This window comes from Panthera onca, chromosome A1, assembly GCF_046562875.1.
Source record: "Panthera onca isolate mPanOnc1 chromosome A1, mPanOnc1 haplotype 2, whole genome shotgun sequence".
Taxonomy (NCBI): Eukaryota; Metazoa; Chordata; class Mammalia; order Carnivora; family Felidae; genus Panthera; species Panthera onca.
The window spans coordinates 147,220,260-147,242,868 of record NC_138339.1 but is presented as its reverse complement, the minus strand read 5'-3'; the positions used below and the strand labels follow the sequence as shown (position 1 = coordinate 147,242,868).

The 22,609-nt window shown below is 56.1% G+C and overlaps 1 protein-coding gene across 1 annotated transcript in view; it reads left to right on the top strand.

The window, feature by feature from the left end:
* COL23A1 (collagen type XXIII alpha 1 chain) overlaps positions 1-22,609 on the top strand; it is a 357,690-nt gene that overhangs the window by 329,201 nt on the left and 5,880 nt on the right. The window contains exons 6-25 of the mRNA XM_060636372.3: positions 715-741; positions 2,266-2,292; positions 3,662-3,688; positions 8,320-8,436; positions 9,234-9,269; positions 9,655-9,681; positions 10,148-10,174; positions 12,019-12,072; positions 12,603-12,665; positions 13,100-13,144; positions 14,882-14,959; positions 17,003-17,056; positions 17,712-17,756; positions 18,636-18,725; positions 19,551-19,613; positions 19,957-20,013; positions 20,290-20,316; positions 21,280-21,342; positions 21,428-21,481; positions 21,685-21,711. Of these exons, the coding sequence (XP_060492355.2) occupies positions 715-741; positions 2,266-2,292; positions 3,662-3,688; positions 8,320-8,436; positions 9,234-9,269; positions 9,655-9,681; positions 10,148-10,174; positions 12,019-12,072; positions 12,603-12,665; positions 13,100-13,144; positions 14,882-14,959; positions 17,003-17,056; positions 17,712-17,756; positions 18,636-18,725; positions 19,551-19,613; positions 19,957-20,013; positions 20,290-20,316; positions 21,280-21,342; positions 21,428-21,481; positions 21,685-21,711 (1,008 nt within the window). The remainder of the gene's footprint in view (positions 1-714; positions 742-2,265; positions 2,293-3,661; positions 3,689-8,319; positions 8,437-9,233; positions 9,270-9,654; positions 9,682-10,147; positions 10,175-12,018; positions 12,073-12,602; positions 12,666-13,099; positions 13,145-14,881; positions 14,960-17,002; positions 17,057-17,711; positions 17,757-18,635; positions 18,726-19,550; positions 19,614-19,956; positions 20,014-20,289; positions 20,317-21,279; positions 21,343-21,427; positions 21,482-21,684; positions 21,712-22,609) is intronic.

Genomic DNA, 22,609 nt, shown 5'->3' with positions numbered 1-22,609 from the left:
GGCAGCCGTCTGGAGCCTCTTTTGTAAAGGCTAATATCCCATCTGTGAAGCTCTACCCTCATGAACCTCTTCTCCTCCCCAAAGCCCCCTCCTAATGCCATCACACCGGGGGTTAGATTCCAACACATGACTTGGGGGGTGGGGTGGGGACATATTCAGTCCCTACCAAGTTCCATGTGACAGAACTCAGTTCACACTGGCTTAAAGAAAAAACTACTGACAAACAGAAGTGTGCAGGGGTGGATGGTTTCAGCTTCAGACCCTTTGCCCCGTTTTCCTCACTGTCTCTCAGCTCTGACTTCTTCTCTGTTGGCTCTTTCTCAAGCCACATGGTACCCTCAGGAGCTCCAGCCTTAGCCCCACCAGGAGAAAAGACCCTCTTTCCCCTAAAGCGCCACCATTCAAAGCCCCAGACATGACGTTTATCCCTGAACCAAATCCCCCTGGTCGAGGGAATGCGACCACACGCCCAAGCCCCATACGAGCAGATGGGGGTGGTTCTGGAGGAGAAGTGGGGCTCTCTTGTCAGAGGAGGGGATTCTGGGCAGCAAACACCCAGACACCCCCACCCCAGGTCTGCGTGAAAGGTCTTCAGACCCATGGGCTCATGTCAGGTTTTGGTCTTTGGTGCTCAGTAGTGCCTCTGGGTCATAAAACACACAGGAAATGCCTTTCCAGTGTGTAACCTCTGCTCTCTGTCTCTCTCATTTCCAGGGGCCACTGGGTCTAGATGGCAAGCCGGTAAGTGATGACAGGGCAATTCTAGGTGGTCCTGGGACCAGGCCACTGTGGGGCTGAGAGTGATGGGGTGCCAGAGGGAAGGGGCCCCTGGGAACCTGGATCAGCAAGGAGAGAAACCATTTGGGTATCAGACTTAAGTTCAAATCCACCTCCACTACCTGCTGACTGTGCAGCCTTGGGGAGGCCTCTTCACCTCCCAAGCCCAAGGCTCTGTCAAATGGGCCCATTAACCTTCCCCACATGCTGGGGATGTAGAGAAGTGTGGATAGCACCATCCCTGACATCTAGTCAGCTTTCAGAACATACAAGCCCCTCCTAGCAAGCCCACGTACAGAGCATCCCCCAACACAGTCTCAAGGCTTCATGAGTTCTCAACATGTGGGCCAGGAGCCTGTGGTCCACAGGCATCTTCAGCAGAATAAATAAGCTGTACAGGGAGAGGGCATAATTAAACAAAAAAGTGGATGTGGATGGATAGTTAGCTGGGTGGGTGGGTGGATGGATGGATGGATGGACAGATGAATGGATGATGGATGGAAGGAAGGAAGGAAGGAAGGAAGGAAGGAAGGAAGGATGAATGGATGGAAGGAAGCAAGCCTGGCTGACTGGATAATGGATGCAAGGATGAATGGATGGAAGGAAGGAAGGGAGGCTGACTGGATGAATGAATGTATGATGGATAGATGGATGGAGAGATGGGCTGATGAATGGAAGGAAGGAAGGAAGGAAGGAAGGAAGGAAGGAAGGAAGGAAAGCTGGCTGGCTGGCTGGATGACTGGATCACAGACAGGTGCGTGCATGGATGGACAGATGGATGGACAAATGGATTGATGAACGGTTGCATGGAAGAACAGATGGATGGATAGATAGATGAGTTGGGTTGATGAACAGATGGGTGGATGGATGGATGGCAGGAAGGAAGGATGGTTGGATGGAAAGACAGATGAGGTAATTGTACCAACAGTTGGATGCATGAGAGGGTAGCTGAGTTAGTGGGTGGACAAACACATGATGGTTGAGCAGACAAGTGAGTGAAGGAATGAAAGAAGTAACACAATTGAGGAGTTGCCCAGTGATGTGTGCAGCATTAAAGGATAGAGGAATGAACTGACCACCTGGATGGACAAGTTGTTGAATGAACCAACAAGCCAAGCCATTAACGGCTGGAGTGATAATGGATAGTCAAGGGGCAGCGGCCCTGGGCACGGCAGGTGCTGAGCTTGGAGGGCTCTGCCCTCTGGGAGGAGTGACAGCACATGTGCCCCTACCCGAGCTGAGAGGTACCAGCGACCCTCAAGTCCCCCGTCTCCCTCATGCGGGGGACTGCGCTGTGTGGCTTCCTTAGGGCCGGCCAGAGCAACCCTCATTAAAGCTGACAGATTTGTGCATATACCCACCCGGCTACCCACAGCTCTGCTCAGCCCCATAGGCCCCTCTGCCCCCAAAGCCTTAGGGAAGCCGGAAGGGGAACCAGCCCAGTCCTCCTTGCTCATGCCTGTTCTTTCTCCACCTTTTTTTCTCCAGGGACTTCCAGGCCCCAAAGGGGAAAAGGTAAGTGATGCCGGATGCTGTCCAGATGCAGATGTGATAAAGGATGCCAGAAACCCGTCTCCAAACCCCAGCTCCAGAGTGTGGCCTTGGGGACATCACATCCTCTCCTAGAGCCTCAGTTTCCCCATCTGTAAAGTGGGGCTACTAGTGCCTCCCTCCTAATGGTTACACGGCTTATATTTAACAATTTAAAGTGCCAGGGGGTTAAGTTGGAGTTCTCCCAGCACCAGAGCATGACAAAGCTCAAAGCACGGTCTGCCCAGAATGAGGAGTTTCCAAAGGAAGTCCCTGCCTGTGAAAAGGGGGGTGCCGGGAGAGCCAGGGACAGGGGGGTGAACAGTCCCTGTAGATGGGATTCTTTGTGAGGAGTGCACCCCCACCCCAGGAAAACAGATGGCAGAGAGCTGCCCCTGTGAACTTTACACCCCTTGTGAGAAAGGCTTTCCTGGCATTTGGCGCTGAATGTCACGGCAGACCCCTGGAGGGCTGGGGCCTCCAAGTGTCTCAGAAGGGAGGGCGAGAGAGGGGAGACCTATGTGTCCCACAGTGGGATCAGAGCAGGGAGCGACCAGAGCAGACCTAGGTGTGGCGGGATGCTTCTAGGGAATGGCTGGGCAAAGCTGGGCCACATCCATCCCAGCACCAACCCCGCCCCCCGCCCCCGCCGCGATGTGCCCACGGAATAAGGGCAGCCAAGGCTCCAGTCCACCATCAGAGCTGTGCAAGGCACAGGACCCGGCGCTCAGGGCGTCAGGTTAGCATTAGGGCTCCGCCATCAACTGTACAGCTTTGGATGCGTTGGCCTCAGTTTCTCCATCTGTAAGTGAAAGCAACCTCACAGAGCCAGGGGGGAAGACTGCACGAGGTAATGGTCTGAGCGGGGCAGGTGCCGGGATTATTTCCCTCAGGCTCGGGCTGAATGAGGAAGGCAGAGGCTTTGAAACCAGAGAGAAATTGGTGTCTTGGCATCTATCACTTAGTAACATACTGCCCCAAAACTTGGGGACTTAAAACAATGATTCAGGTAATCATCAACACTCGCTGTTCTGAGGTTTCAGGATCCCAAGAGGACGCGGTGGGAGCAGCTGGTCTCTGCTCCCACCGTGTTTTGGGGACTGGCAACAGACAACAGAGTGCCCAGTTCCACGCCCTGGGTGTGCTAGCTGTGTGACCTCGGACAGGTGACTTAGCCTCTCTGTGCCTCAGTGTCCTCATTGGAAATGGACATAAAAATAGAGCCTGTATGTTACGGTTGTTAGAATTCAGTGAGACTATGTACATAAAACACTGAGTGCAGGGTAAATGCTCAAAACATCTGATAAAGCAATAATAGTAGCAGTGATCTGTCTTCCGGTTTTTTTGTTCTCAGGGTGCACCAGGAGACTTCGGCCCCCGGGTAAGAACGGAGCAAGACCCCCTCACCCACCCACCCAGTTTGTTTTGTTTTATAATAAGGCATATCTAGCTTTCTTCCAGATCCCTTATACCTTATTGCAGAAAGAAGTGCCCTCGGTCTCTGCCCACGTCCTATCCTGATTAAGTGGTTTCACTTAAGTGGCCACGGGCTGGAAGCCCCAGGCCCTGGTCTGGCTGAGATCATAGATGGGTGTCTCTAGCTGACAGACATCCCAGTCATACTTATCACCATGGATGGCGGGGGGGGGGGGGGGGGGGGGGGGAGGGATGCGGGACAGTGGGGCTAGCACTGGCCCCAGAACGGAGACTAACCTTCCTGAGGGTGACTGGCACCCCAGGAAGTGGCTGCCACTTATCAGCCAAGTAACCTTGAGCAACTCAGTTTCCCCTCTGAGACTCAGTTTCTGCAACTGTGGGGAGGGGGTGGTGACAGACCCTACCTCAAGCTGCTGTGGCAAAGATTCATTGCAGACATAAAAGTAGGCACCCAGGACTCAGCGTGGGGACAATAGGTCCCCTGGCCCTCAGAGCCCCCAGGGTCCAAGAGACTCAGAAGTGCCTCCTGCCAAACCTGGGGTCTCTTCAACGAAGCAGAGCAAGTGATGGGGTCTCTTCGGTGAAGCAGCGTGGAGACCCCGGGTGGGGTGGCCCCAACGAAGCAGATCTCAGCAGAGGGCCACTTAAATGGCCCTAAATGCATGTCCCCACCATTCCTACCACAGCCAGGGCAGAGGCCTGACCGCCCAGAGAAAGGCAGTGGAGTGGTGGGTTCCTACTTGCTTTCAAGAAGGTTAGGGAGTGGAGGTTGTAGCCAGTGAATGAGTCACCCCCCAGCCAGCCTCTGCAAGCATTGGAGGCAGGCAGGGATGGAGCGGGGGCGGGGATGGGGGCAGGTGGCAGGATGCAAAGAGGAGGCAGCTCAGCGCCAAGTGTTGGCTGGGCTCCAATCCCTCTAGCCTCAAGGCTCTGAGCCTGGTTTGTGCAACAAGACCAGGAGGGCCCACATCACAGGTGGTCGTGAGCATGAGCTGAGAGCAGCCGGCTGGCCAGGCTGAGTCCCCAGGACAGAGCTTGTTCTGTGCTGAGCCTTTGGAGGGAAAGGCCCCCCGAAAGCTGGCAAGGTGGCCCCGAAGTCAAAGAAAGGGCACCTGTGTGGAGCTCTGTGGCTGCCGAGAAAAATCCTTTGGTTTGCTTGCTGTTGGGTGTGTGAAAGCTGGTACTCTAAATGGGGATGCCCACTCAACAGACTAGAACTCTCCTGGCCCGGGGGGTCATGAAAGAGAGATTCTTTCTGAAGCCCTCCCTTCGCTCTTCGTGGAGGTCCTCTTGTCCCAGTGTTCCAGCCACTTCTGAAACAGCCTCCACCCTTGAAAGTTCTGTGGTTTAAAACGACAATGTGCCACAGTCTCTCAGGACCCCTTGGGTTGGTGGGGGTAGGCGATCTCATCGCAGGCAGAGGCTGCTGGGCCTGTAGTCCAAGGTGATGGCACGCCCCATGGCCACAGTTGACGAGGCTGTTGCCTGGGAGCTCGGCTGGGGAGGGTCTCTGTGCATCAAGCCTTCTCCCAGCCTGGCAGTGGGCTTCCTAGAGGGGCATCCCCAAACTAGCATCCCAGGAGGCCAGAAACGTAACGGTCGGGCCAGTTAAGAGCTATATCTGGAATGGACGCGGTATCACTTCCACTGTATATTATTGGTCCCATCAGTCACGGGGCCCAACCAGAGTCAAGGTGGGGAAAGGGGAACAGGCCCCAGATCCTGATGGGGAGAGGGGGGGACGCCCATTGCAAGGGGCCTGCGGGATGGGAACGAGCATAGCGGCCATCTTTGTGGAGAACGTTCTTGTCCTCTCCCAATCACTCGGCTGGGTTAAGCGGCTTTGCCTCTTCTGAATCACCCTTCTGCCTTCCTGACCACACAACCCGTTTGCTGACTAGATGGTTTTCCCACGACTCAATCCGGGCTTTATAAGTAGAGACCATCACGTGTACAGTCGCCGCATCTTCAAGGTAGCCTGGTCCACTGGTGTGCCCGCGCCTGCTGGCTTGCGTGTTACCGTGACTCACCCCTGCATTTCCAGGGTTAGACCTCAGCCATCCGATCCCAGGGCACACACAAGGCAGCTGGCCAGCCTCACACCCTGAGTAACTCAAGGGAAGAGCCTAAAAAACCTGTCCTGGGGCCTGTTCAAGTGTCTAAACTCATTTTCTGCCCCAACAAGTAGAGTCCAGACCAGTGGTGCCCATCATGGGGGCCCCAGGCTGTGAAAGGAACAATGGGGTGTCTTCGAATTCTTCCTGATACAGCAGAAAATGAAATAGGAATTACCCACCTCCATCACCACCCATGGCTGGCTGAGCTAACCACACCATTGGGTTTCTTTACACTGGACTGGAATTGTAGCCCCTTGGTCATGCCCCCGGCAGGGTTGGACCTGAGTGGGGGACATTGAGAGCTTCGGTTAATTTTTTAATTGGGAAAAACAAATGAACTGTGTCTTACGTGCAGCTGGCTGAAGAGGTGAACTTTCCTATCATGGGGTCTGTGGATTTAAAAAAATGTCCAAAAGGCATTGCTCTCCTCAATGGCCAGAGGAGCCTTTCCCAGCTCTGAAACCCTGGGTAAACAATTACCCTTGCTGTTCCTGACCACTCCGTCTGTGAAATGGGACAATAGCAGTGTCTCAGCCAGGTGGTCACAAGGGTTGGGTGAGACACCTTCTGGGAAGTCCTAGCTCATCGGCACTGGGCACACAGCAGGGGCCACCTCTTCCAGAGGCTTCTTCCTTTCTTGGTTACGGGGAGTTTGGGAGCTGCTGACACTGTGAGTCAAGCATGCCCCATTACTATACCCTGTGCCAGTGCTGGGCAGGTACCACTGGGGTAGCAGGAAGTGCCGGGGGCACAGTGATCCTCCCTCATTGTAGGCAGGACCTCGAGGTGAGGGCTCTGGCTGCCTGAGGTCTGACCCAGTACTAACATCAGGTCCTTGAGTCAGGGATAGGATGCTGCATGACAGAGACTGTGTGGCCCTTCATTGCTCTTTTTATGTATTTTTTTTAAGTTTATTTATTTATTTTGAGAGAGAGAGAGACAGGGAGAGAGAGAAAATCCCAAGCAGGTTCCGCATTGTCAGCGTAGAGTCCGACAGGGGCTCAGACTCATGAATCATGAGATCATGACCTGAACGGAAACCAAGAGTCAGACACTTAACCGACTGAGCCACCCAGATGCTCCTCTTTTTAACTTTTTATTCTGAGATCGTTGCAGGTCAACAATTAGTTGTAAGAAATAATACCCCAGAGGGGCACCTGCGTGGCTCAGTCGATTGAGCGGCTCAGGTCATGATCTTACGGTTCGTGAGTTTGAGCCCCACATAGGGCTCTGTGCTGACAGCTCAGAGCCTGGAGCCTGCCTTGGATTCTGTGTCTCCCCTCTCTCTGCTCCTCCCCCACTCATGCTCAGTCTCTCTCTCTCTCTCTCTCTCTCTCTCTCTCTCTCTCTCCCCCTCTCCCCCTCCCTCCCTCCCTTCCTCTTTCTCTCTCTCAAAAATAAATAAACATTAAAAAAAAAACAGAAATAATACCCCTTGTCCCGTTCTCCACCTCTCCCCCCCCCCCCCCACACCATGGCAATGTCTTGCCTCACTCAAGTACGAGCTCATAACCAGGAAATGGATACAGTCCACCTGCCTTATTTGGATTTTACCCGTTATATTCACCCGGGGGGTGTTTAAGTCTGGGCAGTGCTATCACACTTGTAGATTCCTGTAACCACATGCAGAGACCCCCTCGTGGTGGCCTTGCCCAGCTACACTCCCACCCTCCCCACCCCATCCCTAACCCCCAGCAACCATTAATCTGTGCTCCACCTGTATGACATTTCCATGTCAACAATGTCGTGTAGATGCAGCCACACAGTATGTAACCTTTCGAAATTGGTTCTGTTCCCTCAGCGTGATGCCCTCGAGATGCATCCAAGTTACTGCACGCATCCGTACTTTGTCCCTTTGCACTTACTGCTGAGCAGTGTTCTGTGATATGGTTGTATCCCTGTCAGTTAACCCTTCACCCATTGGGTAGCTACATTGGGTTGTTTCCGGTTTGGGGCCATTACACTTAAAGCTGCTGTGAACACTTGCTTGCGGGTTTTGTGTGAGCCCGAGCGCTCATTGCTCTGCGTACGTGCCCAGAAGCACACCTCCAGCACCTAATAAAGCAGGAGCTGCCCAACGGGAAGGTCCTTCGGGAGGCGTGCAGCGCCCTCTCCAGGAAGAAGGGGGCCAGTGGGGCCCACGTGCTAGCTCCCACATCCAACGTGTCTCCACTCTCAACTGAACACCAGAGCTGGGCTCCAGGCACCGGGAGCTGGGAAGATGGCACATTCCTCGGAGGGGAAGGGTCCTGTTAGCCTCTTATGTCAGAGTACAAGGGCTTGTCCCTTCGTGTGGCCACCAAGAAGCGGCAAGAAGCGCAGTGACAAGGCGCTTCCCTCTGAGCCCGCTCCAGCTGGGGAAGGGAAGGCACAGGCCTGTCCATCTGCAGAGGCTTCTCTCTGGAGACTGGAGCCCCTTTCCTTCCCCTCCCGGTGAGTCACGCACCATGTCTTCCAGGGAGACCAAGGGCAAGACGGAGCTGCTGGGCCTCCGGGGCCCCCTGGACCCCCTGGGGTCCGAGGCCCTCCTGGAGACACTGGGAAAGATGGCCCCAGGGGAGCACAAGGCCCAGAGGTAAGAGAGGGCATGGAAGTGGAAATACCTCGGACCTGGTCCTGCACCTACCAAAACCCTAACCCCTGACCCAGAAACAACCCCAGCCCCAGCCCTGTCCCCAGTCCACACCCAGATCCACGCCTAACCCCAACCCCAACCCCAGCCCTCACCCACACACTTACCCCACTCCAGCCTTATACTTACCGCCATCCAAGACCTTGACCCCAAACTCATTCCCAAATCCTGGTCCACCCCAAATAGAACCAGAGGCCCTGAACCTGATATCGGTTGTGATTTCACTCCCATTCCTAACCCTGGCCCTGAGACCCACATGTGGGCGCTTCCTCCGGCAGATTTACCAAGCCCTGTTCCTCCCTCACTCTCTCTTTCTCACTCTCTCTCGCTTTCCCACCTCCAGTACTAACTAGCTAGGCTCAGCTGTCCTCCTATAGTTCTACCCGAACCCCGGAGGCCAGACTTCATGTCCTTCCCCTTCCCCCAACACAGGGATGCAGGCCTGTCCTTCCTGTCCCGTGCAGATCCAGCTCCTCTACCAAACTGTCCCCTCTCAGGGCACCTACTCAGTTGGCTCATCCATGCCTACTCACGTTGGGCGTGTAACTCCCTGAGCCTCGACATTCTCATCTGTGAAATGGGAACAATGGCACCCGCTTTTCAAGGGTTTGGTCAAGATGACACGACACGAGAGACTACTTGGAGCCCTAGCACAGGGCCTGGTGGGGGGAGTGGGCTCAGCCCCTGCACTTCTCATCCCCTGCATCCCCTCCAGAGGCTCTCCTCTTCTGCCCCCTCAGGGTCCCAAAGGAGAGGCTGGACGAGACGGCGAGATGGTCAGTATCCAGGGCATTTCAGAGGCTTGGGCTGCTAGGCCCATGGTTGCAGGCCCGGAAGCCCCTGTCCCGCTTACAGCCGCACTGAGGGTGTGCGAGTGCAGGCACCCCTGCCCTCCCGCCCTGTCACCAGCATCAGGGAACCGATGGGCCTAGGCCCCCAGCCCCACGTCCCTGGGAGGGAGCCCACAGCCCACTGCACTGCTTGAGATCTGGTGCAGAAGTGGCTGTAGACATGGGGAAGGGTCAGGCCTAGAGCAGGCAGCACAGCCCCGCCTCCTGCCGTCTAACACCTGGTGTCACCCTTTATAAAATGACCAGAAGGAGAACCTCCCAAAAGCAGCCTCCAGTATCCCATTTAATATTTTCTCTTCTCTTGTTCCAGGGCCTGAAGGGACCCCCAGGGCCCAAGGTGGGTGCTCCTTACTCCGTGTCCCCTGCCCCAGGCCTGGGAGGGATGGGCTCCCTACCCCACTGCCCCCTCCCCATGACAGCTGTCCCTCCCCACCCCCCGTCCCCTGCTGTGAACAGCACCTGCAGGGGTGGGAGGGCAAGCTGTGGTCTTCCCTGAAGGAAAAGGGCTTTCATTACTTCTCTCATCTCAGAACCACCCTCTGAGGCTGGGGCTTCACACCCCCCACTTGCAAAAGTAGTGACTTGCCCAGGATCATTCAGCTTGTGGGGGAGGGGGACCCAGTCGGGAGTGGAGTCCAAGACTGTCAGCCCCAGCATCTGTGTGCACCTGTCTGTGGGGCCGGGATCTCTAGGCTGTCCCCAGTCATCAAGGCCACTTCTCCCAGAGGAACAGGTGGCCTGGTGTCTGGGCCCTGCTCTGAGGGCTCTGACCTCTCTCTTGCACCCCCTTACCCCGTCCTCAGGGTGAGCCTGGCATTCCTGGAAAGAAGGTGAGGGGGCCCCCTGTGGGGTATGTGGGAAGAGGCTGGAGAGAAGGGCAGGGCTCCCAGTGGGGCCGGGCCGGCGAGGGGTGGGGGGTGGGGGTGACCACAGGAAAGTCCTCACATATGGGTCCTCTGTCCTCTGTCTCTGAAGCCAGGATCTTGTTCATTTATCCACTTATTCCCTCATCCTTTCCTTTCCTCAAACACAGCAAATTTGTTCCCAGTTCACAGCCTTAGGCAGTGGTTCTCAAAGTGAGGTTCTAGGACCAGCAGTATCCTCAGAGCTCCAGGCACCCCAGGATGTTGTGATTTATGATAAATCCATATTTAGTCTCAGTCCTCCCTGTCTCTGGAGCAGACTCCTAAAACTCATGAAATGTCCTGAGGGATGAACCTAATTTGAAGGTGTCTATTGTCATGTGAATGAGGCGATGTTGGGCCCCCACCTGAGGATGGGGAGTGGTTGCCTGGAGAACCTTTGGAAGGTTGGGAATTTCAGTCCCAGCCACCAGCCTTCCAGGGAGGGGAGAGGGGCTGGAGGTTGAACTGATCTCACCAGTGGTGGGCGATTTAATTATTCGTGCCTGTGCAGTGAAGCTCCATAAACACCCAAAAGCATGGGGTTCCGAGAGCTTCCGGGTTGGTGAGCACGTGGAGACTTGGGGAGAGTGGCACTCCTGGAGAGGGCCCGGAAGCCCCACGCGCTGTCCTAGTACCCTGCCAGATGCATATCTTCCATCTGGCTGTTTCTGAGTTACAGCCTTTATAATAAACTGGTAATCTAGTAAGTAAAGTGTTTCTCTGGGTTCTGGGAGCCGCTGTAGCAAAACTGATGGAACCCAAGGAGCAGGTGGTGGGAATCTTCACTCTATGGTCAGTTGATGAGAAGTAAAAGTGGCAACAGGCTTACTCCTGATGCCTGGAGTGTGCAGGTTGGGGACAGCCAGCGGGAGAGTCCTGGAGGACTGGGCCCTTAACCGGTGCCATCTGACACTCTCGAGATTGGTAGACACATATCAGAATTAGGCTGAATTGCAGGACACCTGGCTGGTGTCGGAGAATGGCTTGGTGGTGTGGACACACCCCACCCCCATCAGAATTGGTGACCAGAACTTTTAGACCCGGTCTGTTCAACAGGCCCCTGGGTGACTCTGACATGCACTCAAGTTTGGGAACCATTGACCTGGAATGATCTTTCCCCACCTGTTCCCAGGCCAAGTCTCCAAACAGCTGTCCCCTCCCCAAGGAGACCGTTCCTCCAAGCCCCTTCATCCTGCCACCCTCTTATATTCCCTTTCCACCACTGCTTCCACCTCCTGGCATGGTTCTATGTGCTTATCTGGATATTTCTTTGTCCTCAATCCCTGTCACCCATTGAGCGGGGACCCTATCTGCACAGAGAGTGCTCATAAGATATTTGTTTGTTTGTTTGTTTTTAAAGTTTATTTATTTTGAGAGAGAGGTAGAGAGAGAGTCTCAAGCAGGCTCCATGCTGTCAGTGCAGAGCCTGATGCGGGACTTGATCCCCCAAACCATGGGATCGTGACCTGAGCTGAAATCAAGAGTCAGAAGCTCAACCAACTGAGACATCCAGGGGCCCCATGACATTTGTTGACTAAAGGAACAAATCCCTCTCTCCTCCACCTGCCCATCCGCCTTCCTTCTGCACACACCTGCTGACACACGCTCTGGGCTGGCCCTGGGGGACCTGCCCCACCCCTGTCCTGACCCAGTGTGACCAGTGTTGGTGCCAGCAGAGGACTGGTGTACTGGGGAGCGCAGGGTTGGGGAGACGTCCAAAGCCGGTATGCCCGGCCTGAGGGCTGCAGCCTCAGCCTCTCTCTCCACAGGGAGATGACGGGACGCCAAGCCAGCCAGGGCTCCCTGGACCCCCAGGGCCCAAGGTAGGTACATGTGCCTCCCCCCAGAAGGCCCCTTGCCTCCCCTCTGCCTGGTGAGGCCCCTGGCTGGCCCTTTCCAATGTGGGGGCATGTGCTGATGCCCAGGGCAAGCCAGAGAGGCAACAGGAAGGCCCTGGGCCCCACTTGCACCAGGCAGGGCATCCCATCCGGTCATTTGCCTCCCCTCACACCCTCAGGCCCTCCTAGTTCCCATCTCAGGTGGCCCCTACTCTATCCTGTCCCCAGGCTAGGAACAGGGTATCATCCTTGCTCTCCCAAACCATAGAGATGGCCAGTCAGCCTCCAAAATGTCTCTTGAGCCCCTGAGCTGCCCTAACTATGCACCAAGACCCAGACCAGAGAAGTTGGCCATGGTATGGAGTCCCCAGGGCTGGGGAGAGTCCTGAGGCCCATCTCCCCTCAACCCCAGGGGGGCTCAGGCACGTTCCCCAGGAGCCCCTGAAAGCCAGCAGGCCCAGGTAGCCCCGAGCTGGCCCCTGGTGCTCACTCGCTGTGAACTGTCTCTGTTGCAGGGCGAGCCAGGGAGTGTGGGGCCTCCAGGAGAAAACGGTGTGGACGGCACCCCAGGGCCAAAGGTGCCTTACAGTGCGCGGCTCAGACCAGTGTCCCCATCATGGGGACACCTCCCTGTGGCTTCACCTCCAATTTGCCCTTTGAAGTGGGGAGTCCCGGGAGGGCTTGGGTCCTAGTGTCTCATTCCTCAGGCTGTCAGAGGCCGGCCTGGGGCCTGGGTGGCCAGTGGGTCTGGGTGAGTGACAAGGCCTCCACCGAGCTCAGCTTTGTGGCTGTCATCTTATAGCCCTCCCTCAGTGGCCCATCTCTCCACACCGTGGGGCCAGAGGAGGGTCCCATAGGTGCTCCTTCCATGAGCCCTATTCCTGACGTGGCAGTCACAAAAATTAGTCCCTTAGGGCCCCAGCATGTGAGCCCTGCACTTTTTGGTGAAGAGAAGACTGGAGGGGGCGTGGGGCAGCCATGCATAGACAGCTGCAACCTCGTGTCTCCACAGGGAGAGCCTGGCCAGCAAGGTGCCGATGGAGCCACAGGGCTGCGGGTAAGCAGTCTCCCCTCTGGCCACACCGAGAGGACCCAGGGGCCCGGGTTCTTCAGAAGCCCCTGTACCCCAGACGACCCCAGAGGAGCTCCAGAAAATGGGAGTCTTTTTTTTAATTGATAATTCATTAGCGTTTTTTTAAATTTTTTAAGGTTATGTATTTATTTTGAGAGAGACAGAGAGAGTGGGGAGAGGGTGGGGGTAGAGAGAGAGAGGGAGAGAGAGAGAGAGAGAGAGAGAGAGAGAGAGAGAGAGAATCCCAAGCAGGCTCCGTGCAGCGTGGAGCCTGATGCCAGGCTCGGACTCAACGAACCGCGAGATCATGAGCTGAGCCGAAACCAAGAGGCAGGTGCTTAACCGAGCCACCCAGGTGCCCCTCAATGGTTCACTTATGGATGTGTGAAAACAAGTCCTCCCCATGTGAGTGTCTGTCCTCCTAGAGTCTTTTCTTCTCATAGTTAAGCATAGACCTTCAATCTGTCCCCTGTGGCATTACCTTACCCCTGCGGGGTGCCTTGCCGCACATTGAGGCTCAGGCTTAAGGTTCGTCCCCATCTCCAGAAGCAGGGCTGGTCTCAGATCATTTGTGACCAGCCCCTATCAACCCACCTTTAGGCTGACATCCAGGGTCCTGTCCTCTGCTCTGTGGCTTCCGGCCATCACGTTCCTCATGCTCCTGGAGGCTGCTTTTCTCCACAAAACAAGGCCAGGCGCACAGCCTGGTCATGCAGGTGGCCGGGCTGAATTAGGCGCTGAGCGTGGGATTCTGTGTGAACCATACAGTTCCATACAGGCCATGACTGTGCGGGTGGCTGGCAAATGAGGCCCTGACCTGGGTGTCTCCGCCCTCTGCAGGGGGCTAGCCCCAGGCCTGACCAGAGTGTTGCCAGCAGAGGGCAGCCTGGGATGGAGGGAGGTTCAGAGAGTCAGGGCAGGACGGTCGTGTCCATGCAGGAGCATGTAAGCCTGGGCGTCCGTGTGCTGGTTACTAGTGCATGGCGTGTGCAGCCTCTGTCAGAGGCAGGGAAACGGAGGCCCCAGGGTAAGATCCAAGGGTAAGATCCAGCTGGCACATTTCGCATTGGTCGTCGTAGCGTTTGGGGGTTTGGGGAGTGTGTTTATTTTTGCTTGTTTGCCAATATCTAAAAATCTGAAGAACCTGGGGCACCTGGGTGGCTCAGTCAGTTATGCGTCAGACTTGATCTGGGCTCAGGTCACGATCTCGTCATTTGGGAGATCGAACCCCATGTCGGGCTCTTGTGCTGAAAGCGCAGAGCCTTCTTGGGATTCTCTCTCTCCCTGCTCCTTCCCTGCTCATTCTCTCTCTCTCTCTCTCTCTCTCTCAAAATAAATAAATAAACATTTTTTAAAAATCTGAAGAACTTCCCATCAAAATTAGACTTTCTGTTTTCCCTGGAGAACTCCAAGATAAGGCCTCAGTGGACTTCAATTCACACCTGAATTGCAGCCGGACCAGGCAGGAGCATGTTCCCTCATTGCTTCAGAGCCCTCTTCCCTCCCTGATGCCCACTGCCTGGGCCCCCGGAGCATTTTCCCAGTGAACGGGGTCCCAGTGCCCAAGTAGATTCTGGAGTATGGGCTTGCAGGGGTCCCACCAGGTTACAGCTCGAGTTACACGGACCGTCGTGCGGGCCAGGTTCCCAGGTTCTCTGGCTAAGACACAGACCTGAAAACTGCGGCCCTTCCCTGAAATTCTTACTCTTCTTCCTGCCTTAGGGTCCCCCGGGCCTCAAGGGTGAGCAAGGAGACACAGTGGTGATTGACTACGATGGCAGGATCTTGGATGCCCTGAAGGTAGGTTCCTGGAAGGGCCAGGATACACCCCTGTTGTTCATTTCCTGAGGGGACAACCACATACTTTTCATGTTAATCTTGCACTTTTTTTTAATCTTTGTTTATTTATTTATTTTGAGACAGAGAGAGAGGGAGCACAAGCAGGAAAGGGGCAGAGAAAGAGAGGGAGAGAGAGAATCCTAAGCAGGCTCCAGGCTGTCAGCGCAGAGCCCGACGCAGGGCTCGATCTCACAAACCATGAGATCATGACCTGAGCGGAAACCAAGAGTCAGACACTTCACCGAATGAGTTGCCCAGGTGCCCCAATCCTGCACTTCCTTACACAAAGAACCAAGGGCAGCTTGGCACAAAGACCCCCAACTCCACCAGGTGCACCCGATAAGGAAATCAGTGCTATGCTGAGACCCCCCCGATGCTAAGAGCTGCTGGGAACATGGATTATGTGGCCCCCAGCTCCCAGTGGCCAAAGCAAAAAAGGGAAGCTCCCCACTCAGGGGTAGGAAGCAGATCATTTCCTGATGTCCAGTCTCAGCAGGCTTCCCAGGGAACCCAGGCCAGAGGGCTAGGTCTTCTAAGAGCTGTCGGTAGAGGTTGACAATGGCACAGCCTGCTTCAAGGAGCTTCGGGAGATGCCTGGGGCCTCTGAGCCCTGTCTGGGGCCAGACCAACTGGGGGCCCATCACCAGTGGAGAGAGAGGTTGGGTGCTAGCTGCTCACGGCTCCCAGGGAGGGAAGCTAGGGAGGGGGAGGGGAGGGGCAGTCATCAGAGACCACACGGGGCCTCGGCACCTGACCCTACCTGAGCCCCATTCCAGTTATCTCCCACGGGCCTCAGGGAAGTTCAAGCTGAAGTTCAAGTGGCCGGCCCCAGGCCTGCATGGTGTGTTGCAGCCCAAGGGCACGCATGGGCATGGTGTGCCCCAGCCCCACTTGGAGAAGCAACCTGAGTATAGGGAGGCAGGAAGTAGATTTTGGATGCCAGGCTGGAATGATGCCTCCAGCTGATGGGCACAGGCTGCCACAGTTGGTTCTTGAGCAGAGACGTGATATTAAAAATACATATTATGGGGGCAGGGGGCGCCTGGGTGGCTCCGTTGGTTGAGCATCCAACTTCGGCTCTGGTCATGATCTCACGGTTCGTGGGTTCGAGCCCCATGTCGGGCTCGCTGCTGTTGGCACAGAACCTGCTTCCGATCCTTTGTCTCCCTCTTTCTCTCGGCTCCTCCCCCACTTGTGCTCTCTGTCAAAAATAAATAAACACTAAAAAAAAAAACTTTAAAAAATACATATTGTGAGCAGGCTAGCCGGGGAATTGTGTGGAAGGTGAATCAAAGTGTGGAAGGCAGGCAGCTGGAGGCAGGGAGGCCACAGTGGGGTGGGGGTGGGCTCTGGGCCTGGGTGGGTGGAATGGAGGAGGATAGGAAGACCAGAGATGTCTCAACGAAGGTGCCAGCAAGAAGGGGACAGGTTGCTGGGGTGAGGGTCTAGGCAGGGTGCCTCTGGAAGGTGACAGATGAGCCATGGTGGGCAGGCAGCCTGTGGGAAGCCTGGGTGGGAGCGGGAGCTGGGGAGCAGGGTCAGACCTAGAGACACCATCCCCTACCCGTGAGGCCCAGGACTCACGGGAGGGGCAGAGAGGGCAGTGCTGGACCGCTGTGAGGGATACAGTTTTTGGCCGGCCTTGAATGCCAGTGGGGGATTTATGCTTGCTTCAAGAGGCAACAGGGAGCTCTTGCAGGATCTTGAGCAGAAGAGTGTTGTGAAGAAATCTGTCTTTGGGGGATACTAGCTCTGAAGGCAGAGGGATTCTGGACCCTCTGTGGCAGTAGACACTGTGGTATCTCACCCAGTGCCTGTGCCAGCACCCTGCCCCCTCACAAGACAAGAGGGCCTGACCTGACAGGGTGGGAAGCAGGCTGTGAGGGTCCTTGACCCTCCTACAGGCCAGCCGGACACAGCCCTGATCCCTGGGGTGGAAGGGGTGAGCTAGCAACAAGGGGGATACTTTGCCTGAACATTGACCGGCTTGACTTTCACATACAGGGTCCTCCCGGGCCACAGGGGCCCCCAGGGCCACCAGGGATCCCCGGAGCCAAGGTCAGTTCACGGGCAGTTGTGTGGCCTCACCCCGAGCCCCTTATCTCCAGCACCCGCCTCCCCTCTCCTCTCTGCCATGCTCACTCTGCTTCTCTCCTGGCATCCCAGCCTGGCTTCTAGGGGCTCAGAGAAAGCGGCCCTGCTCCTTCCTAACCAAGCTGGCCGCCTTCCTCCCAGCCCTAGCTCCTCCCCGGGAAGCCTCATTCACACATGTAAACCCTGGAGACATCCCCAAATCCCATAGATTACATAGCCTGTAGACATCATTTACACCCTGCTTAGTCAGCGCAGGAGAAAGAGCCTAAGACTTGGAAATCAGGCAAGATCTGGTCCCAGCCTGGGCTGTGTGGCCTAGAATGAGTCATGTAATCCTCTGACCCTCAATTTCCAAACCTGTAACCTCCCAGACTATAGATTATAGCCCTGGGCTGCATCTGCTCATTGGAGCTGAGGAAACGAGAAGAGCAGGGGGGCAATGCCTGGCACGCGGCCGGGCACCCAATGGCCACCATCCTGGACCTGACTAACTCCAGGGACCCGACCCAGGGACGCTGTGCTGAACCGGCGGCCGGGGGCGGGGGGGCAGCCCAGCCATAAGTCCCTCTCCAGGACCACAGGACACCGTAACCCCCCTTGCTTTCTAATTCCCTCCTAGGGCGAGCTGGGACTGCCTGGTGCCCCGGGAATCGATGGAGAGAAGGTCTCTGGGCCTTTTTATTTGGTTGGCAATGCTGGTGCCTAGTGTTGCGCTTCGTGTGTGCTTGTGTTCGTGCATGTTATGTGTGTGTGCGTCCATGTGTGCATGAATGCACGTGTGCATGTGTGTGTGCGTGCGTGTGTGTGTGTGTGTGTGTGTGTACAGAGCTAGAGAGGGGCCACATTACAGAGTGTGCTGCCTGTGTGCATGTCCTGAGTCTGACCTTAGGCCTCAGGCAAGCTGCTCATTTTCCAGCAGCCTCGGTTCGGTTCCTCGCCCGGAGGTGAGGGTGGTAACAGCTGTGAGAGGTAACTAATTCTGTGTGTGGAAAACAGAGCAGGGTGGGTGCCTGGCACAACATAGCAGAGTCTTCAAGTGGTAGCTAATGTCGTTACCGTTGCTATCAGTACTCTTAGTGTCCCTGTAAGTGTATATCTGTGTGTGATCCTACTGACACACCACAGTGCCAGGGGCGTCGCCGGGAGTGTCTTTAGTGCTGGGTCCCTAGTGTACCCACCTTGGACAGTATGTGATTGGTTGAGAGAGGGAATGAGTGGCCAGAAGGGGCACTGAGTGGATGATGGGTTGTACGGGGGGTTTGGGGGCTCCCACCACCAGCTTCTGAGATGTGAGCGCAGTGTTGACCCCAAGCCCCATAAGTGCCCCCTCAGGGGCTGCGCAGTCCCCCGAACCCCACCTCTCCACGCACTGGCCCACCCTGCGCCCCGTCTTCATTCGGGCTCCTCATTGCACTTACCTGGGCCAGGGGCCCAGGATAAAGAAGTGGGGGTCTGGCCTGGCCAGGACTAAGCTCTGGGAACCCGCTGGGGTGGGGAAGGGAGCCTGCTAGCCTCACCAACCCCTTGTTCTTGTGGCTCACAGGGTCCCAAAGGAGCTAAAGGCGACCCAGGAGAGGTGGGGCCGGCCGGACCCAAAGGGGAGGCAGGCAAGATGGGCCTGTCGGGCCTCCCGGTAGGTGTGGCTGGGTCCCCCCTGTTTGCCCACGTGGGGCTCTAAGGCAGATGCATGCCCACCAGAGCAGCTACAGGGGCAGGAGGGGCGCAGCTGGGGCCCTGCCAGCACCACCACCACCCCCCCCCAGCTCAGGGTCACCGAGCCTTTGAAAGGAAGCTCTGACAGTCCATGCTGCTCAGACCCTCTGAGCCCCATCTCCTCTTCCATATAAGGACTTACCGCCTGCTTCCCAAGGCCTCCGCAAAGGTGGAGCCCAGCTGGCGGGTGGTTAGGTCACACGCGCTGACCGCTCAAGTTCGCATCCGGCTCTGTCTCCTGCTGACTCTGGAACCCTGCTCGAGCATCCTAAGCCCCCTGGGGCTCCATTTCCTCACCTCCAAAATGGGGGTGATAATCTCCCACTTGTGAGGGCATGCACGACAGGCCTGAGAAGGGTGGCTGGCGGGTGATAAATGTCCACTATCTATCACCGTCATAGTGGCTGGACCGGAAGAGTTTGGGGTTCAAACAGCCCCCAGATGCCACCTCTTCACGTCTGGTGTCCATCCATGAGGCTCCCTCAGCTAGAGAGGTGGTACCATGTTTGAACCCAGTCTTTGCTTCCAGAGCCCACAATTTATACCACTATCAATGTGCTCTCCCCAAACTCCCTGTGCTGGGCACCCGGAGCATGTCACTGATTCAGGGAAAATACTTCAAGCTACAAAGGCCAACTCACTGCTGAGGCTGGAGGCCTCATGGGGAAGGCAGGGGAAGTGCTGACCACCATGGTGGGGATTTTGATGATGGACTGAAAGGGCTGAAGGCCATCCTGTCCTGCAGGGCGCCGACGGCCCCAAGGGGGAGAAGGGAGAGTCGGCATCTGACAACCTACGGGAGAGCCTGGTAAGGGGGCTGTTGAGGACCAGGGTCCTAGCTTAGACCGGCTGTGGCCCCAAACCTTGGGACAGAAAGGCCACCTGGCCTGAGCCAACCAAAGGGCAGCGAGGGAGGGGGAGGGGGAGCCTCGGCTGTGTCCTCCAACTGAGGCCCCTCTGAGAACCCAAAGGCCAGCCCCTGGGCTCCCCACTAGGCAGTGTGCCCTTCTGGGGGCAGGAAGGAGACTCGGCCCAGTGCCTCAGGGCCCAGCACCCCCAGGAGTGCTCATCCAATGTGTTCAAGTATGGGTGGGTGACATATGATGGGGGGAGGGGTGGTGGTGACTAATCCACCTCTGACTGCTTCCTAGGCTCAGATCATAGTGGAGCCAGGGCCCCCAGGCCCTCCTGGTCCCCCAGGCCCCATGGTAAGAGCATTTGGCTTAAAGTAGCTGGGACATGCAGAGGGTAGTGAGCCCAGGCCTAGAGCTGTGGCCCAGGGGATGACGGGATTTCTCGGTGGGGAAGGGGCCACATCAAGCATTATGGCAGAGCCTGGGTCTGGGCTTGGGAGGCCACAGAGGTCAGGGCCATGGAGGCCAGTGAGTGGCCCATGAGCCTTTGCGACCCACTGTAAGAGGAACCTGGCTCCGAACACTGGACCCAGCCCGATGGCCTTTCTGATTTGCTCTCTCCTCCTCCAGGGCCTTCAGGGAATCCAGGGTCCCAAGGTGAGTTGTGGGGCATGGGTGGAAACCCCCCTACTCACTTCAGACCCACAGCCTAGACAGTTCCAGAAAGCCTTGCTAATGGGCAGCGAGGGCCCCACACTGGGCTCCAGACCAGCTCCGCATTATCCCAGGGCCTGAATGTTCAGAATCCCCTGGAGTACAACCTCCTTGATGTCCTTGGAGCCAGCATCCCCTGCCCCACACTGGGGCTCTGTCCCCCTGCCCAAGCACTAGTCTGCTGCCTCATGCACACATCCGTCTTAACTGCCCCCAGCCTGGACATGAAGCCTTGGGCGTCGTGTGTATTACATAATGTCATGTCCTCTGCTCTTAAATTAAAACCGTGAATGTGGCCTGCCCACGTGCCCTGCCTGGAGGAGGCCAGCTGGCCTCCCTGCTTGCCATGCCTGGCTTCTCTCTCATGCACCCTGGGGGAGAGACTACCTCTCCGTTCCCCCAGCCCAGAGGCCGGCGGGACTTGGTCATGATTCCCACCAGCTGAGTGGGGCCAAGCATGTGGCCGACCAGATGGGCTGTTTCTGGTTCTGTTTTGTCCCAAGGGCCTCCCCAGATCGTGTTTAGAAAAGACAGCTTCTGTTAGGGATGAGGTCCAAGGCTGGGGCTCAGAAACCCGATTGGTCCTCAGCTCTGCTGCTTCTTGGCTATGTGGCTGGGCCCGTCCCTGCCCCTCTCTCTTGCCTCTCTTTTCTCATCTGTGAAATGGGTGTGACCGCAACGATCTCCCGTGATGACCGACGGCACCCATGGGTGGGGAAAGGTAAAGTGCACACACTCAGTTCATTCCGATTATGTGCACTGGAAGGAAGCTGGGGTCAAGCCCCTGAGAGCCTGGAGTCTGTCCCTCTGCCCTGCATCCCCGCCTGTCACTGAGGCCCCAAGCTTTCCTGTCCTGCTGTCTGTCTGACCCCTCCCCACTGACTGCTGTCTCCTCTTGGCTTGCAGGGCTTGGACGGAGCAAAGGGAGAGAAGGGCGTGTCAGGGGAGAGAGGCCCCAGTGGCCTGCCTGTGAGTGTCACGAGCCTTGTCCATCCCTCCAGGCTGCTAATTCCTATAACTGTCATGCTTCTTGACCCATTCCTTTTCCACCCAGGGGCCAGCTGGCCCGCCGGGCCTTATTGGACTGCCAGGAACCAAAGGAGAGAAGGTAACCACCCTCCTTTAACGCCCCCCAAGTATGGCCACATGTTTGTGGTGTCGCTCGGCCTTGGTGGCTCAACCCCTGACACCACACTGTCCCGGGGCCAGAAATCAGGCTTGTGGACAATTCACAAGGCTGCACATCCCAGCCATTAGTGCTCCCGGCACCCCCTCCCCAGCCCCCTCACATCTTTCTTTGTCTCTCCTCAGGGACGACCCGGGGAGCCAGGCCTGGATGTAAGTATCTCATCATTCCCTGTGATCAGGCTCTTCTTGTGTGTAGCTTCTGACCCCGTGCTGGCCATACAGTCACCTGATCTGCGACTTGGATGTGACCCCCTTCTCCAGGGTTGAAACTCCAAGTTCCCCCTGTGTCCTCAATGCCAAGTCTAGTTCATAGCCCAGAGTAGGTACTTGATGGGTGGATGATGGGTGGATGGACCGATGGATCGATGATGGATATATGGATGATAGTGGATGGACAGATGGACAGATGGATGGGTGATAGGTGGATGGATGTTGGATATATGGATGATAGATGGATGGGTGATGGATAAATGGATAGAAGGATGATGCATTGGGGTGCCTGAGTGGCTCAGTCCGTTGAGCTTTCGACTTCAGCTCAGGTCATGATCTTGCAGTTTGTGGGTTCAAGTCCTGCATCAGGCTCTGTGCTGACAGCCTGGAGCCTGCTTTGGATTCTGTGTCATCCTGTATCATTCTGTGTCATTTAAAAATTGCACTGTTGCAATATCCTAGTGAGAGATGCTGAAGCTTCAGCTAGACATTACTGAGGGAAGAAGAGGAGAGGAAGTATTAGCTCGAGGTTGATTGGATCTTTGGCCAACAACAGAAAACAGTTTAAACTGGCTTACACTGGGGTGCCTGGGTGGCTCAGTCAGTTAAGTGTCCGACTTCAGCTCAGGTCATGATCTCGCGGTCCGTGAGTTTGAGCCCCATGTCGGGCTCTGTGCTGACATCTCTGAGCCTAGAGCCTGCTTCAGCTTCTGTGTCTCCCTCTCTCTTTCTGCCCCTCCCCTGCTTGCATTCTGTCTCTCAAAAATAAACATTAAAAAATATTTAACTGGCTTAAACTGATTACTAATTGAAAAATCCAAGGGTGCCTGCGTGGCTC